The sequence below is a fragment of the Anneissia japonica genome, unplaced genomic scaffold (genome assembly GCF_011630105.1).
Source record: "Anneissia japonica isolate Jap-2015-1 unplaced genomic scaffold, ASM1163010v1 scaffold1709_len327053_cov138, whole genome shotgun sequence".
In the NCBI taxonomy this organism is placed as follows: Eukaryota; Metazoa; Echinodermata; class Crinoidea; order Comatulida; family Comatulidae; genus Anneissia; species Anneissia japonica.
In genome coordinates, this window is record NW_022723599.1 from 295441 (window position 1) to 309750 (window position 14310).

General features: G+C 33.6%; 1 protein-coding gene across 1 annotated transcript in view; it reads right to left on the reverse strand.

Moving 5' to 3' along the window:
- The window catches only part of LOC117112291, a 26048-nt gene that overhangs the window by 5331 nt on the left and 6407 nt on the right, over nt 1–14310 (reverse strand). Inside the window, exons 8-22 of the mRNA XM_033255358.1 lie at nt 13369–13549; nt 11415–11684; nt 10650–11007; nt 10082–10205; nt 9752–9922; nt 9118–9259; nt 8685–8815; nt 6871–6939; nt 6447–6605; nt 5177–5342; nt 4033–4134; nt 2450–2622; nt 1941–2078; nt 1411–1522; nt 951–1047 (exon numbers count right to left, since the gene is read on the reverse strand). Of these exons, the coding sequence (XP_033111249.1) occupies nt 951–1047; nt 1411–1522; nt 1941–2078; nt 2450–2622; nt 4033–4134; nt 5177–5342; nt 6447–6605; nt 6871–6939; nt 8685–8815; nt 9118–9259; nt 9752–9922; nt 10082–10205; nt 10650–11007; nt 11415–11684; nt 13369–13549 (2393 nt within the window). The remainder of the gene's footprint in view (nt 1–950; nt 1048–1410; nt 1523–1940; nt 2079–2449; nt 2623–4032; nt 4135–5176; nt 5343–6446; nt 6606–6870; nt 6940–8684; nt 8816–9117; nt 9260–9751; nt 9923–10081; nt 10206–10649; nt 11008–11414; nt 11685–13368; nt 13550–14310) is intronic.

The window sequence follows — 14310 nt, forward strand, 5'->3', positions numbered from 1 at the left end:
TCACAAAACTGATATTGCCTCTAACATTTGTGGCCTAGTCTTTAGCGATTCTGTTAAATCATTCGATTTAGTTGATGACTATTTTTGTTTTCAAATTACTTAAATATCTGCATAATGTTGATTGTTCAACTTTTGATTCATTGTTGATCATTTTCCTCCTGGAAAGCTCGAAAGTAAAGAAACGGCGAAAGAAAGTTAAATATAAAGATACACTTTCTCAGAGGATTACGTATAATACTTTATCGATAAATCAAACATCTTGATAAAACAACAATACGGGAAAAACAAGTATCTTAAATATAGATTAAATGATTACTGTATTTTAAATGGATTTGTTCCAAAAAGAAACATTATTTTTTGGCCGTTTTCGTTTTTCTTGAAAATAAAAATATAGCATTATCAAGTTCCAATGGTTCACGAATAAAAATCTGAAAGTAATTAGACATGGCTTACTTAAATTATAATATCTCCACATCGTCTCGGGTAAGGACTTAAAATGGAGATCAATTATTCCATACGTAATTCAGCAAAATTATGATGCGAGTTCAGGGTTATTGTGCTACCGCTACCTGTGGCGCTTGGAGCTAACAGGTAAGGGATTTGGAGATGGGTTAGAACCAGTGTTTCCTACCAAGTATACCGGGCAGAGTAAAGGTGTCAAAAATCAAAGGTACATGTCTACATCTATCCAGAGCTCTCACAGTGAATTTTTTTAAGTGATTTAAGTTAATGTACATTAAGCATGGAACAATGAAATTACTGTAATTTCACTGTTCCCTGACATAAACAATACGGCCTCTGGAAAAGTGTGTTTGATAGTATGTCTACAATGTGTTGCCCACACATTCTAGCTTTCCGCAAGTGTGTTCCTATGATAATAAAGTAAAGAGACCTAAACATTAACATAATGGCTTACGCCTCATTTGGAATCAACTGTAAACAATACTAACAGGTAATCACTACAATGGCTTGGTTTTTCTAGCCTGTTTCCGGCTTGTAAGTTGGTCAATACTTGTCGAGAAGTCATTTCGGAATATGGTCTTGCTCCTTTAAAATATGATAGATAGGATCATTTATATTAGTTTTTAGATTGTCGTTTAATAATGATTTTACAATATCATCATTGCCTACTTCTGCGAACTAGTTGTCGTCGAATCATGCGTAAAATAATTTGTCTAGAGCCTAACAAATCATTCAAAACACAGAACACGACAAAATATATTAAGATTATACTACACAATGTTGAATAGGTAACAGGCAGCCTATGTTTGGTGAAGCACCATTTGTCATGTTCACATAAGCCTGCTGTGGCCTTTAAGGACATCCATATATAACAAAAATGAGATGCATCACTAACTTTGTGATAGTTTACGGTTATGTAAATACTACACACTTTCTGTAAGAACCTACCTAAAGTGACTATTTCCCAGATAACAACTCCAAAAGACCAGACGTCACTCATGCTTGTGTATACACCTTCAAATAATGACTCGTAGGCCATCCATCGAACCGGCAAACCCTCCTGAAACATAGACAATTTGTAATAAACTTTAAATTAGTAAATTCATTCATATATAGGCCCCCGTCAATCAATCAATCAATCAATCAGTCAATCCCTTAATACATTCGATCAGACATTGAAACAATCCGTAAAATCCGTATGACACTCCATTGATCAGTCGGCTAGTCAGTCAGTCAATTAATCATTCAATCTTTCAAATCAATTAATCTAGACCAATAAATTAACCGATCCATGAAGTAATCAATTATCTTTATATAACTTTATTTAAAAATCGAGGAAATATATTCAACTGGGAGTGATTAATAAAAAAATACAACCTTTAAGATATACAAACATTGACAAATAAAATATTACTGTAATTAGCTAACTTATGTCATTGCATAAAAATGAATGGGTGAATGCAGAACAGAATATATACCGTGTGAATAGACTGCCGATGTTGAGACTTTGTCAGAATCTCACGTGAAAGTCCAAAGTCTGATATCTTACAACTTTTCTTTCCATGAACGTCTTCTCCGACAAGAACGTTTCGAGCAGCCAAATCTCGGTGTACCACCTAAAATGTAAAAATACGCTTATAACTTTGTTTATAATGGATGCATATTCATATTCATATTCATCATATTATTATTATTATTATTATTATTATTATTATTATTATTATTATATTCATCTTTAGTTTATTTTTGTCTTTTTAAAATTTTTTTTCTACCTCTTTACTGGGTCCTAGCGACACAAGTACCTACTTCTAGCTAGGACCCAATGATAATAATGTTTTTTTCCCATTTTTTGTCATTTTTTTGTACTGTTATAATTGTATCTGTTTGGCATTATTATCGACATAAATGTTATATGAATGAAATATAGACGATAAATTAATTGCTGAGGTGACGTTATAGTTTGTATACATTTCTCCTGTAATCTTACCTTCTTTGAGGCAAGAAACGCCATTCCCTTGGCAATATCATTAGCAAACATGATCAGATCACGTGGTGTCAATTCAGGTAACGACATTTTCTTTCTAATGATGGATTGTTGCGTCTGAAGAAAATTCTTCAAATCACCGTGACTGGCGTATTCAAAGATCAAGTAAAATGGATCTACAATGACGAAAATTTCCAACATGCAACAGTATGGAAACATCAAATACGACAAACAGTGGCGTAGGTATAGGCAGTGCAGCCAGTGCAAAGAATTGGGGCCCGGGCTATTGGGGCCCCGTTCAATAGGCAGATCTAAAAATTATAACTTTAAAAATTCCTGCTTAAATTTTCCACTCAATAATAATTAGGTTTTAGAGGCCTTAATTATAGATTATATTCATTAACATTTACCTATATTGGTACCACCAAACTCTGCAAGTAAGATGACATTAGGGTAGAAAAAGCTAGATGGTATAAAGTGAGAATTTCATGCAAGCATGATTGGAAACAATAGGCTGGGTGAGATTAGAATAAACAGCCTAAACAAGTAAACATAATATATATATATGCATTGAATTATTTTCTTCCATTAGGCAATTTACATATGCTTCGTACCCTAGTACGAAGCACTAAAACACTTTTTGAAAGCATATTTCTAAAGCAATTGAAATATCAGCACGCACGTTTTTGTTTGATAGACCTATTTTAAAGTTGGTTCAACTAATATTCTGCACGTTTTTTAATCGCGTCAGGTCATCATACTTCATGAATACGTTTTACTTCATTGAAATCATGTCATTGATTGTTCTCTTGTTGTCAATATTAGATTTTTTGAAGGTTTGCATGCCTAGACAGTTCTAAAAAAGTTTTTTTGTTGAGAATATCTCGACTTTTCTATTGAGTTGCTTCAATCGTCATCATGAAAATAATATCAATCAAAACGTCGAGACATTCTCAACAAAACAGCAGTTCTTCACACTACGTGGTTTACCGCAAGGACTTTAATATGTTAATGTTATACTTTATCAGAGACCCCTAAACATTCTCAACCTTAACGATAAAATATATATGAATTGATTATATTTTGTTTACAATATCCTTGAATATGTTTCCGAATATTTTATAAATATTTATGCTCTTTACAATGCCGTATCCGTTTTAAACATTTTGATGTAATGTAGGCATTAAGAGTTTCGCAAATGTAGACTCCCTAAGGCTATGTTTCTGGGTCTGGGTCAGGTGCCTTTTAGGGCCTGGCAACTATCTTGCACTGGGGCCCGTCACCAATTCGCTACATACAAATGAGGAAAAACATTGTACAGTCGAACAAGATTTAAAACTCTAGATTTAGTCTATAAACATTGAAATATCAAGAAAAACGGATGTAAATTGTGAAACATCAAGTTAAGAATAACAACAATGTATAGTTTAAAAGAATAAACGTGGAATTAAGCACAATATTGAAGTCATTATATGATTAAAATATAAGGAACTACATAGAGAGAAAAAAAAACTTATGAAGAACATTGAGACTTTCTTAGTGAGTATAACATAATTTTAGAACTTATTAACTTTGTTTTTTCTTACCTTCGTGGCTACATATACCCAACAGGGTAACAAGGTTTGGATGAGGGGAAAGCTTTCGCAACATCTGTAGTTCACGTGTAAACTCGGGCTTCTTATTTACATCTAAATCAACGATAAAATAATCATGCAAATTTAGGTTTAAATGTTTAAGACGAAATATTATGTACCAATATCAATACCGTTAAAATTATGTGAATATCAAAAAACCTAGAATCAACTTTTATTTCACACAAAAATTGTTGCTGCTACTAATACTGCTGCTGCTGCTGCTGCTACTACTACTACTACTACTACTACTACTACTACTACTACTACTACTACTGCTGCTGCTACCACTCTACTACTATTACTACTACTACTACTACTACTACTACTACTACTACAGCAGCTGCTACTACTGTTACTACTGCTGCTACTGCTGGTGGTGGTGTTGCTGCTATTACTGCTGGTACTACAACTTCTGCTGCTGCTGCTACTGTTCCTCCGCCTACTGCTGCTGCTGCCACTACTAGGCCTATTACGTACTGCAGCTGTTACTACTACTATTACTGCTGCTACTACTTCTACTACTATTACTGCTGCTTCTACTACTGCTACTACTGCTGATGCTTCTATTACGGCTGCTACAACTAATGATGCTGCTACTGTTGCTACAGATGTGTATAAGAGACAGGAATATATACCGTGTGAATAGACTGCCGATGTTGAGACTTTGTCAGAATCTCACGTGAAAGTCCAAAGTCTGATATCTTACAACTTTTCTTTCCATGAACGTCTTCTCCGACAAGAACGTTTCGAGCAGCCAAATCTCGGTGTACCACCTAAAATGTAAAAATACGCTTATAACTTTGTTTATAATGGATGCATATTCATATTCATATTCATCATATTATTATTATTATTATTATTATTATTATTATTATTATTATTATTATATTCATCTTTAGTTTATTTTTGTCTTTTTAAAATTTTTTTTCTACCTCTTTACTGGGTCCTAGCGACACAAGTACCTACTTCTAGCTAGGACCCAATGATAATAATGTTTTTCTACACTGAGTGCTTCTGCTATTGCTGTCGCATCTGCTGCTGCTGCCGCTACTACTACTACCACTAGATTGTGTAGTGCTAATAATAGTGTTATTACCCTTAAGATTCTTAACAGCTACTACTGTCCATTTCTTTTGTTCTTTAATGCCAAATGCGCGTGCTCTCATCACATTTCCAAATGCACCTTCTCCAATTTGATCTCCAATTTCTAGATTCTCTCGCGGAAATTCAATCGTATCATCCATTGGTTCTTCATAGTCATCCTAGAAGCAAAAACCATTTATAGCCACTCTTTATTTCGTATTTGCTGTTTATACAGATTCTACTTTTATTTTATATATTCATGTATTCATGAGTTCCAATTTTATCGATTATTTTAATGCTTTTTTATTTTAATTTTTCTGTTTTAGGAAGAGAGTAATAAATATTTAAATTAAATCCAGACATGGTACAGAAGTAATAAATATCCAGAATCCCGAGAATTAGGCAATGGGAAAATAGTCTGTTCCTCACTCCCATGTATGGCACCTCCCACCTTAGTAGACTAAACGTAAACGATCAATCTTTGTGAAAAGGACCATCTCTCATTGGAAAGATTATGGAATGACTTTAAGACCAAATCAAATGACTTTCCTCCCAACTTCCAACCTCCCAAAAAACAATAATGAAGATAATGATAATGAATACATACATTAGGAATGATATCCTAGGTAGTGGAAATAATAGTCGCTCAACACTGACACTTAGTTCTGTACTATTTCTTTGTTTTACATGTATCTTGTTTTCTTCAGGTGTCGTTAAAACTTGCGACATCGACTTCTATACCCACCCATTCTTGTAAATTGAATATGTCAATGAATGTTTTTTGTTTGTTGTTGTTTAACAAAGTATTGAACTAACAATGACAAAAATACAATTCCTAAAGCTATGTTCACACTAGGAAATTATATGTGAAAATGTCATATGCCCATACGTGGGCCCGTCACAAATTTGTCCATAACATTTGATAGTGTGGATCGAGTTTTATACTACAGACACACGTTAGCGGTCCCTCACTTTACCGCTCCTTCTTCTCGACTAGCACAACCATAGAGGATGTAAATGCAGATTTTTATATAATTTTATACATTTACGGTACAACCTTGCCTATGGACACATATTAATGCATAGTCCATATGAGCATAATCCATATGTATAGGCATAACCCTTATGGGAATAACTGTATGGTCATAGACATACCCAATATTGTGAACAAGCATAAACTTTATCAATATCCTTATAAATATAACAAAATTCTAATACCATAAAAGTTGGTTTATATAATTAATTTTCAATAAATAATTATAGCATTTATCAACAGAACTTACTACAGTATTAGTAGCAGCGGCCTTCTGTGGTTCTTTGACGCAAGTGTATATGTTTGTAAAAGCCAATCTGTTGTCATATGAATTTATACGGACTCGTTGAATATGGTTGTCGTAGATAACATTCGTGTTCTTCTCATTTGTTGCACATGCGCCTGCACTCTGTAATAATCATCAATTGAAATCTCTAAGGAATCATTAATATAATACATAAGTTAAAAGGCAAAATACTTGAAAAACAACAATGCTGTGTTAAACAATGGCTGGATATCGGTAGCGATACAAATTTGATAAGTAACAGCTAAAAACAAACGTAGTAAACAGCCAGAAATAGAACCAGTGTATGCATGCATGTATCTATGTATGTATTATATATATATATGGAAGAGATGGCAATTCTAATAATAATAATAATATTAAAACTTACCATATTATTGTTCATTTGGACAACAAGTGTGTCGGGCATACTGTATATATTATCAAATTCGTCGTTATTCTAAGAAAGAAAATAATAATAATAATAATAATAAAAATAATGATAATAATAATAATAATAATAATAATAATAATAATAATAATAATAATAATAATAATAATAATAATAATAATAATAATAATAATATCTCCACCCACCACCAATTTCTTTCTCTTAAAATTTCCTCAAAAATATGTATTTTAACACGAAAGTTTCATTTAGAGGAGTTGTTTAGATTTTGAGATATCTGATCTGCGACGTTTTGCTTTGAATGGGCCATAATCGACACCAAAATATAATCAATTTACTTTTTGAATCGAACGCCTTTTATTGTATCAGTTGTACACCTGCCAATTCCTGACATGTTCTGGCTTAACTTACCGGCGAGTTTACTTTTATAGCTGAAAAACCAAATACATGCAATGCATTGGTATTGAAATGGAAATAGAAATATGAGAATTTGGTTTGTAGAATCACATGTTTAAACGTAAATATGAATTAAAAATATTCCCAATAAGTTCTGAAAAAAATGAAGTTAGTACGTATAGAACACTGTACATCTCTACTGTAATTGCACTAATATAAATATTCATCATTATAGCTATTATTCCTGCCTATGATAATACGGTAAACGTATTTTTACATTGTCCTCATATCCACATTCTTCTTCGGGTCGTGACCAACATTGACACACATACGTCTTTATTTAAACCTGACAAACTATTCTGTCTATTGTCATTTCAATCCATTGATCCATTTTCGAGATATTTAGGTCTGGGGCCTTTTGGACCTCACATGCACACCCGAATTCATTTATCATATCAGTTGATTAGTTTTTGAAATATAGTATCTAATCTACGACGTTTTCGAAACATGCCAAATTATTCTGGATAGTGTTATTTAGTGCAATTGATTTTTTTAAAGAGATATTTAGGTCTGTGACCATAGAATTTATATGACTCTCAAATGAACACCAGTATTTGGATCGTCATTAACACTTCATAATTTCTTTCTTGTGAGTTGCTTAAACTTTCACGAAAGTTTCATTCAGATTTTGAAATATCCGGGTTGCGACGTTTTTCTTTTAATGTTCCTCATATCCAACCCTACTCCGGATGACGACCATCATTGGGTCATACCTGACAATTCCTGTAACATTCATTTAAGATCTGTGCAGCTGTTTTTTTAAATATTTTAAACACAAGAAACACGCACAACCTTAAAAATGTAAATGACCCTCAAGTTCACCACTGATTTTGGATCATGACCAACGCTTGATAATTTTTCCTTGTAACTTGGTTAAGCTTTCACGAAAGGTTTGAAGGTTTGAGATATCTTGTCTAGGACGTTTGCTCAGACAAGATGGCCCTCACATCAACACCCTACTCCGGACCGTTACCAAAATTTAATAATTTCTTCATTGGGTTAGACATAACACTCCGTAATTTTCAGTTACGTCTGTGCAGCCGTTTATGAGATATGTCGTACAAAACAAAAAAAAAACAAAAACACACAAAAACACCAAAACGTGACACACACACACAAACACACACACACACACACACACACCCACAGACACAAACATAGGTCTCCTGGCGGAGAAAAAAAAAAAGATTTGTTCACTGATGTGTAAAGACACTCTAGTCAGTCATACATACAAATATATAGAATATACAGTTAATGCATTTATTAAACATTTCAAAATTAACTAGGCCTATTGATAACAGCTCTACAGGCCTACGGCGTTTGAAGATTCAGTACCTTACCCGTTTTTTCCGTTGTCTACGAACAACAAGAAGAACTATCAGAACGATAATAATTATCAATAACGCTCCACCAATACCTCCACCGATAGCGTTGGTTGACGAACTTTGATTCGAATTAATAGCAACATCATCTAGAAATAGGTCAAGGGGTCAGTTTGAGAGCATATTATGTACAATATTTTTCTTATATTCAAATGCAAAAAGTTGAAAGGAGTGAAAAAGAGACCACTTTCGCTCGAATCGCTCTAATACAAAAAATTAAAAGAAAAAGGAATAAAATTTGCCTCTCTTTAGAGGAATTTCTCAACAGTTTTTAAAAATAGCATTCGGTTTTTAAGAGTGAATATTAATCTGACAAGTCAAATATTATAGTGATCTATGATATTTTGAATCATGTAAGTTTTACTTGTTATACATCAAATATTGTTCTTACCTGTTGTTTTTGATGATTTAACAGTTTCCGACATCATTGGTGTTGAATCTGTTTTTACCGTTGGCAAATATATTGGAGATGATGTTGGTGTTGAATCTGTTTTCACCGTTGGCAAATATATTGGAGATGATGTTACCAGAAACTAATTAAAAACACCCCTCAATTCAATTAATAAAACATGCCGGAACATTTATTATAAGTTATTGGCTTTAACACATTTCATGGTTCAGTAAACACTGTAATATTTATTCTTATGATACATATCGTGGATAACAGTATTGTAAATTTGACGGTACATATGTAAGACTAATACCTTTTGAAAATATAATGATCTATGGTTCATCAAAGAAGCTTTTAGGTGGAAGTGTGTATACGGCGAACGCCTGTCCAACAAACGACAATGTGTCATGTTTGTATAAAAAGCGTTATGTTTACAAATGTGTACAGTATGTGCGGTTTTAGTATCATGGAGAGAATACAATACTTCAGTACTATAGAAAAAAAAACCTGTATTTTGTCAAGTGTAAGTGTGAACACAAATTATTACAAACCAACGTCTTGAAGTTGAATGTTTTTTTTAAACATTATGTTGATAGAAATATAAATTTATAACACATAATAAAACAGCCCTTACATGGAATTGCGCTTTGTTAAACAGTTGAGCCTCATTCGAAAATTTAATTTCAACCGAATACTGCTGGCCATCTTGGGACTGAACTTGACTAAAATCTAATTGTAGGTTATAGATTAATGAATTGTAAGTTCCGTTTTTAACATCACAAAGTATCGACTCCACTGCACAGTACTGGAAAAGAAACGAATAAAATTACTACAATGTACTCAATCACAGTACTAATAAGAAACAGTATTTATATAATAACCAGTAAAGAGTTGGTTTCAATCTTTCTAAAAAATGTTATTAATGTTATATATATTAGTCTATTGAGTAAATTTTAAAATTTACCTCTTCTACAGTTATTGTTTTTTTGTCAATCTCGATTGGATCCGTTGAAAGTACATGCTGTGTGGTAACTTTCCATGCTATTTGTGTTAATCTACTGTCATGCTCTTCTACTTCAACTTTAACGCTAAAACCATTTTAAAACCATTAGAATCAAATATACGTATAAGTATTTTTTTAGTAACATCCTTTAAACAAGTATTGTACGTTGTACAATTTATACGAAATTTGTACTTAAATTTATATTAATTCAAAGACATGCTTGATTAAAATAAATAAAGTAATTTAACAATAGCCCGTAAATGTTTGTTTCAAATGTGTTTCAAGTGTAAGGTTAATCAAGGTGCATTCTGCTAGAACAACTTAACTTTAGGTCTACGTAGAGTAATTCAAATATTTGAAATTAAAATTGAACTAAATAACATCTTCGTGCTGAATTGCATACGGGCGCGGAGTGTCAGAGCTGTAGATAGAAACGATTAGTACAGTAGTCGTATAGTTCAACAACATTGGTTGTGATGCGAACCAGGTAACGGGGATAACACCGACTCAAATTTCCCAAACATCTTACCTCAATAAATCTTGCGAATTAACTTCAACATTTCCAGTTGGATTTAATGATCTACCATTTTGAATTACTGACGAATTAATTATCTCTGGCGGTGTAGATTCAACTTTGATTGACTTACTATCCTCAACCGATCTATTGAATATATCCCAAGCTATCACCAAGAACACGAGTTCATCTCCATTTTGAATTTCATCAGCATTGTAGGTAAACTCATGTGTTATGTTTAGGTGAACGTTGAGGTATTGTCGGTTGATAATGCTATCTCCTCTTATAATTGTTGAGATTATTCCAAATCGAATAATCCCCATATTATTATTGACAGACGGACGTCCTCTGGTTCCATTAAATTGGTCGTATTCTGTGACAGTTAAAACAGTTATATCATCATGTATAAACCATAAGTATTATTATAAAATATATTAGCAATGGCATTTTGCTTTATTACAATCTCAAATCGGTACATACTATTTTTGTTTTGTTTACAATCAATCTTGTTTACTGACAAGACTCATTGTTTCTGTAACGATTAAAAGTTTAAAAATATCATGTGGTGTGAGTTAGATAGGCCTACACATTATTGACAAGGTATTAGAAAACTGATGACAATACAGTAATGCAAGGACAAAAATCTCAGTACGGTAATTATTACAGTATGATTAGAAGTTGTAGCTAAATGATAGGCCTAAGGTTTACATTCACTTCTTCTAAATTCAATCAGTTTAGGTTGCCTAATATTTAGGGCTATATGATTATTTCCATACTTACCGACATTAACTCCAACGTATTCATCAATTTCATTTAGAAGAGAGTTCTCATGCACGAACCTGCTCCAAAACCGACTACCCCAGTCTAGTAGAAGTTTTACGTTTTCAATGGACGTTAACCAATTAATTTCTTCGCCACTTGCTGAACGAACAACTATTGGGTTCTCAAACCTGAGTTGTGGAGGGTTGACATTGTCAAACAGTACGAACCTTCTTGCTAATTTTGTATTCATAGCTCTGTCTCTTACTTCCAAAATAAGCGAATAAAGTCCTGGAGTAGGAGAATTAATAGGTGATCCATCAATTGTAACATGTCTTTTCTAAAACCCATTCACATACATACCCACCCACACAAATCTTTTACGATTTTAAATGAAAAAAAATACTTAGATTCATAAAATTAGATTACTATATCTCTATTTAGAGAATATGGATTATGTTTGGGCGTAATAATTGCTAATAATTTTCTGATCCTTCTTTTGAGGTTATAGTCATATGGGAGAAGTGGGTTTGTTGTACAAGTATACTCTATTAATAGAGGTTATGCACTTGATTTATAGCCCATCACATTAGCCTTATTAAGATAGGAGGCGCCTGAGTCCAAAATGGCCGAGGCTCATCCAGGGACGTAGCTAGGATTTTGAAAGGGGGGGGGGCGCCGTTATCCCTTCCCGCAGCAGGTGGGGGGGGGGCGCCAAGGGCTCTGGGAGGTAGCACACTCTGAAAGTTTAAGGACGGTTTTGAGAGGATAGAAGTGAAATTTGCAATAGACGCATCATAAATAGGCCTAATATTAGTAAGCCTAATTACAATAATTATAATAACTAAATAGTGGCGAATCGGAAATTCAAAAGAAAGGTGACCCAGGAATTGCATGACTTTCACAGACGGAGGGTCCACCCACCACAGCCCTAACCTGGTTGGGGCTGAGGTAAAACAATTTATGATTAGGGCACCTCTAGATGCTAGATGGCCGGAAATTACACTCTCACTCTCAGACTTAAATTTAAAAATAATTTTCTTTTTTTCCATAATTATATATTGACGAGGATGATGATGATGATGACAACATGGTGATTATGATAATAGATAATATTAATAATAATATTAAAAATTGTGCTGAAGGCGAAAAGGCGACACAGTTCTGTATTTTAAAAGACATGGCCTGGGATTTACGGATTTAAGACGAATTTAATTTTTTTCTTTTAAAGTAAGTTTGCTAAATCCACTCCTTGAGCAGTAGTCGTTATAAACCCGAAAAGTTATTTTTTGCATTATCGTGTACAGTGAAAATTGATTAATATAATGAATATTCAACTGGGTTACTATCAGGTTAGCGAGTGACTTTTGTCGATAGAAGTTTATGGTGGGTATCTATTAGAGCACGGATCACAAACATATAGTAGAAGGAGTCAATAAGAAATTGTACAGCATTTAAATCAAAACCAATGAGCTGATGCATTTACATATTTTAGAGAAGTATTCATTTTGAGTGATCTCAGGAAATAATTTGTAGGCCTATTGCCTAACAAAAACAAGCTTTAAAATTCTAACTCTTTACAAAGGGGGTGAGGGGGAAGACAGCAGCGGCACCCACGGCTCCCCCTGAATACGTCCCTGTGCTTAACAGGTGCTGACCGGGGTGTAATTAGAACAATCCATGGGGTTAGTGACGAGGGCGTACTCCCATATTGCGGTTTGGATATACTGGCTTGGCTTGGAACTTTTATCTTAATTTGTTTTTGTATTTCACATTTCCAAACACCCCTACAACTTGTGATTACAGAGCATAATTTGTGCTATATAATTTTAAACTATTAACCATTAACCATTATTTCGAGTGGCCTTGTTTTGGATGATTTTCCTTTAAAATAGTGCTTCGTGCTAGGTCAACGAAATTCATTTACATTTTGAAAGGGTCAAGTTTGATAAATTTGATCCTCTAACTGTCTTACCTGGATCAGGCAAGAGTAGATCTACTTGCATTTCACTCTGGTCTGTAAATTTTAATTCACTCTCTTCTTTCACTTCTTTCAATGTACTTCCTTGTATTTCAATTCTGTAAAGTTTTAACGTGAATTCACCAATACCAGAGACACTATCAACCCAGTCTGACCACCGTACCAATATATAGTTCTACGAACGGAAACGATAATTTAGGAGTAGAATAACAATTCTTAACTTTCTATGAGAAGGATTAGTACAATTGGGAAACAGTAACTTGTTCGACAGCCTGGGCCAGAGTTATAGAGTAAGAATACTGCGCCTTCGCTGTGACACCTATTAGATAATTTTATCTTGTACTTATTGACATTTTTAGATCACTTAAATATAAGATAAATTTTCTTGTACCTTCTATCTTTATCTTGTTTTACATACAAGATAAAGATAGAAGGTACAGGAATCAGAGTGTGAAATATAAATATGTCGAATACCGTACTCTGATACAGTGAAAATATTTCAGTGTATTATTGAATATACTCTAGCAGTTTAGTAAACAAGTACAGTAATACAGTAATCGTTTCAACTTGGCGTTGGCATTTGGACAGCATTACGGTACGTTAGCATTAAGCACATTGAATCAGACGACCTGATAATAATATGAATTATCCGGTAGACTGCACCATAACTTTATAATATCGGCATCAGTGAACCAGATTTAACGAAATACGACTTTCACGCTTGCAAAATAACTTTATTATTAAATAATATTTTAGTCTTATGCAGTTCAAAATATCCGAGGCTTCCAATCCTAGCAGATAGGCCTACCATGCGCCTTGTATTTAAGCGTTGATCTGTTATCCTACATTGCCCAGGAACATTTCACTGTGATGGAGCAATTGGTGGCCAACAGTTGCTCACATTTCCAGAGTGTAAGTGATCTGGTAGGGTAGGCC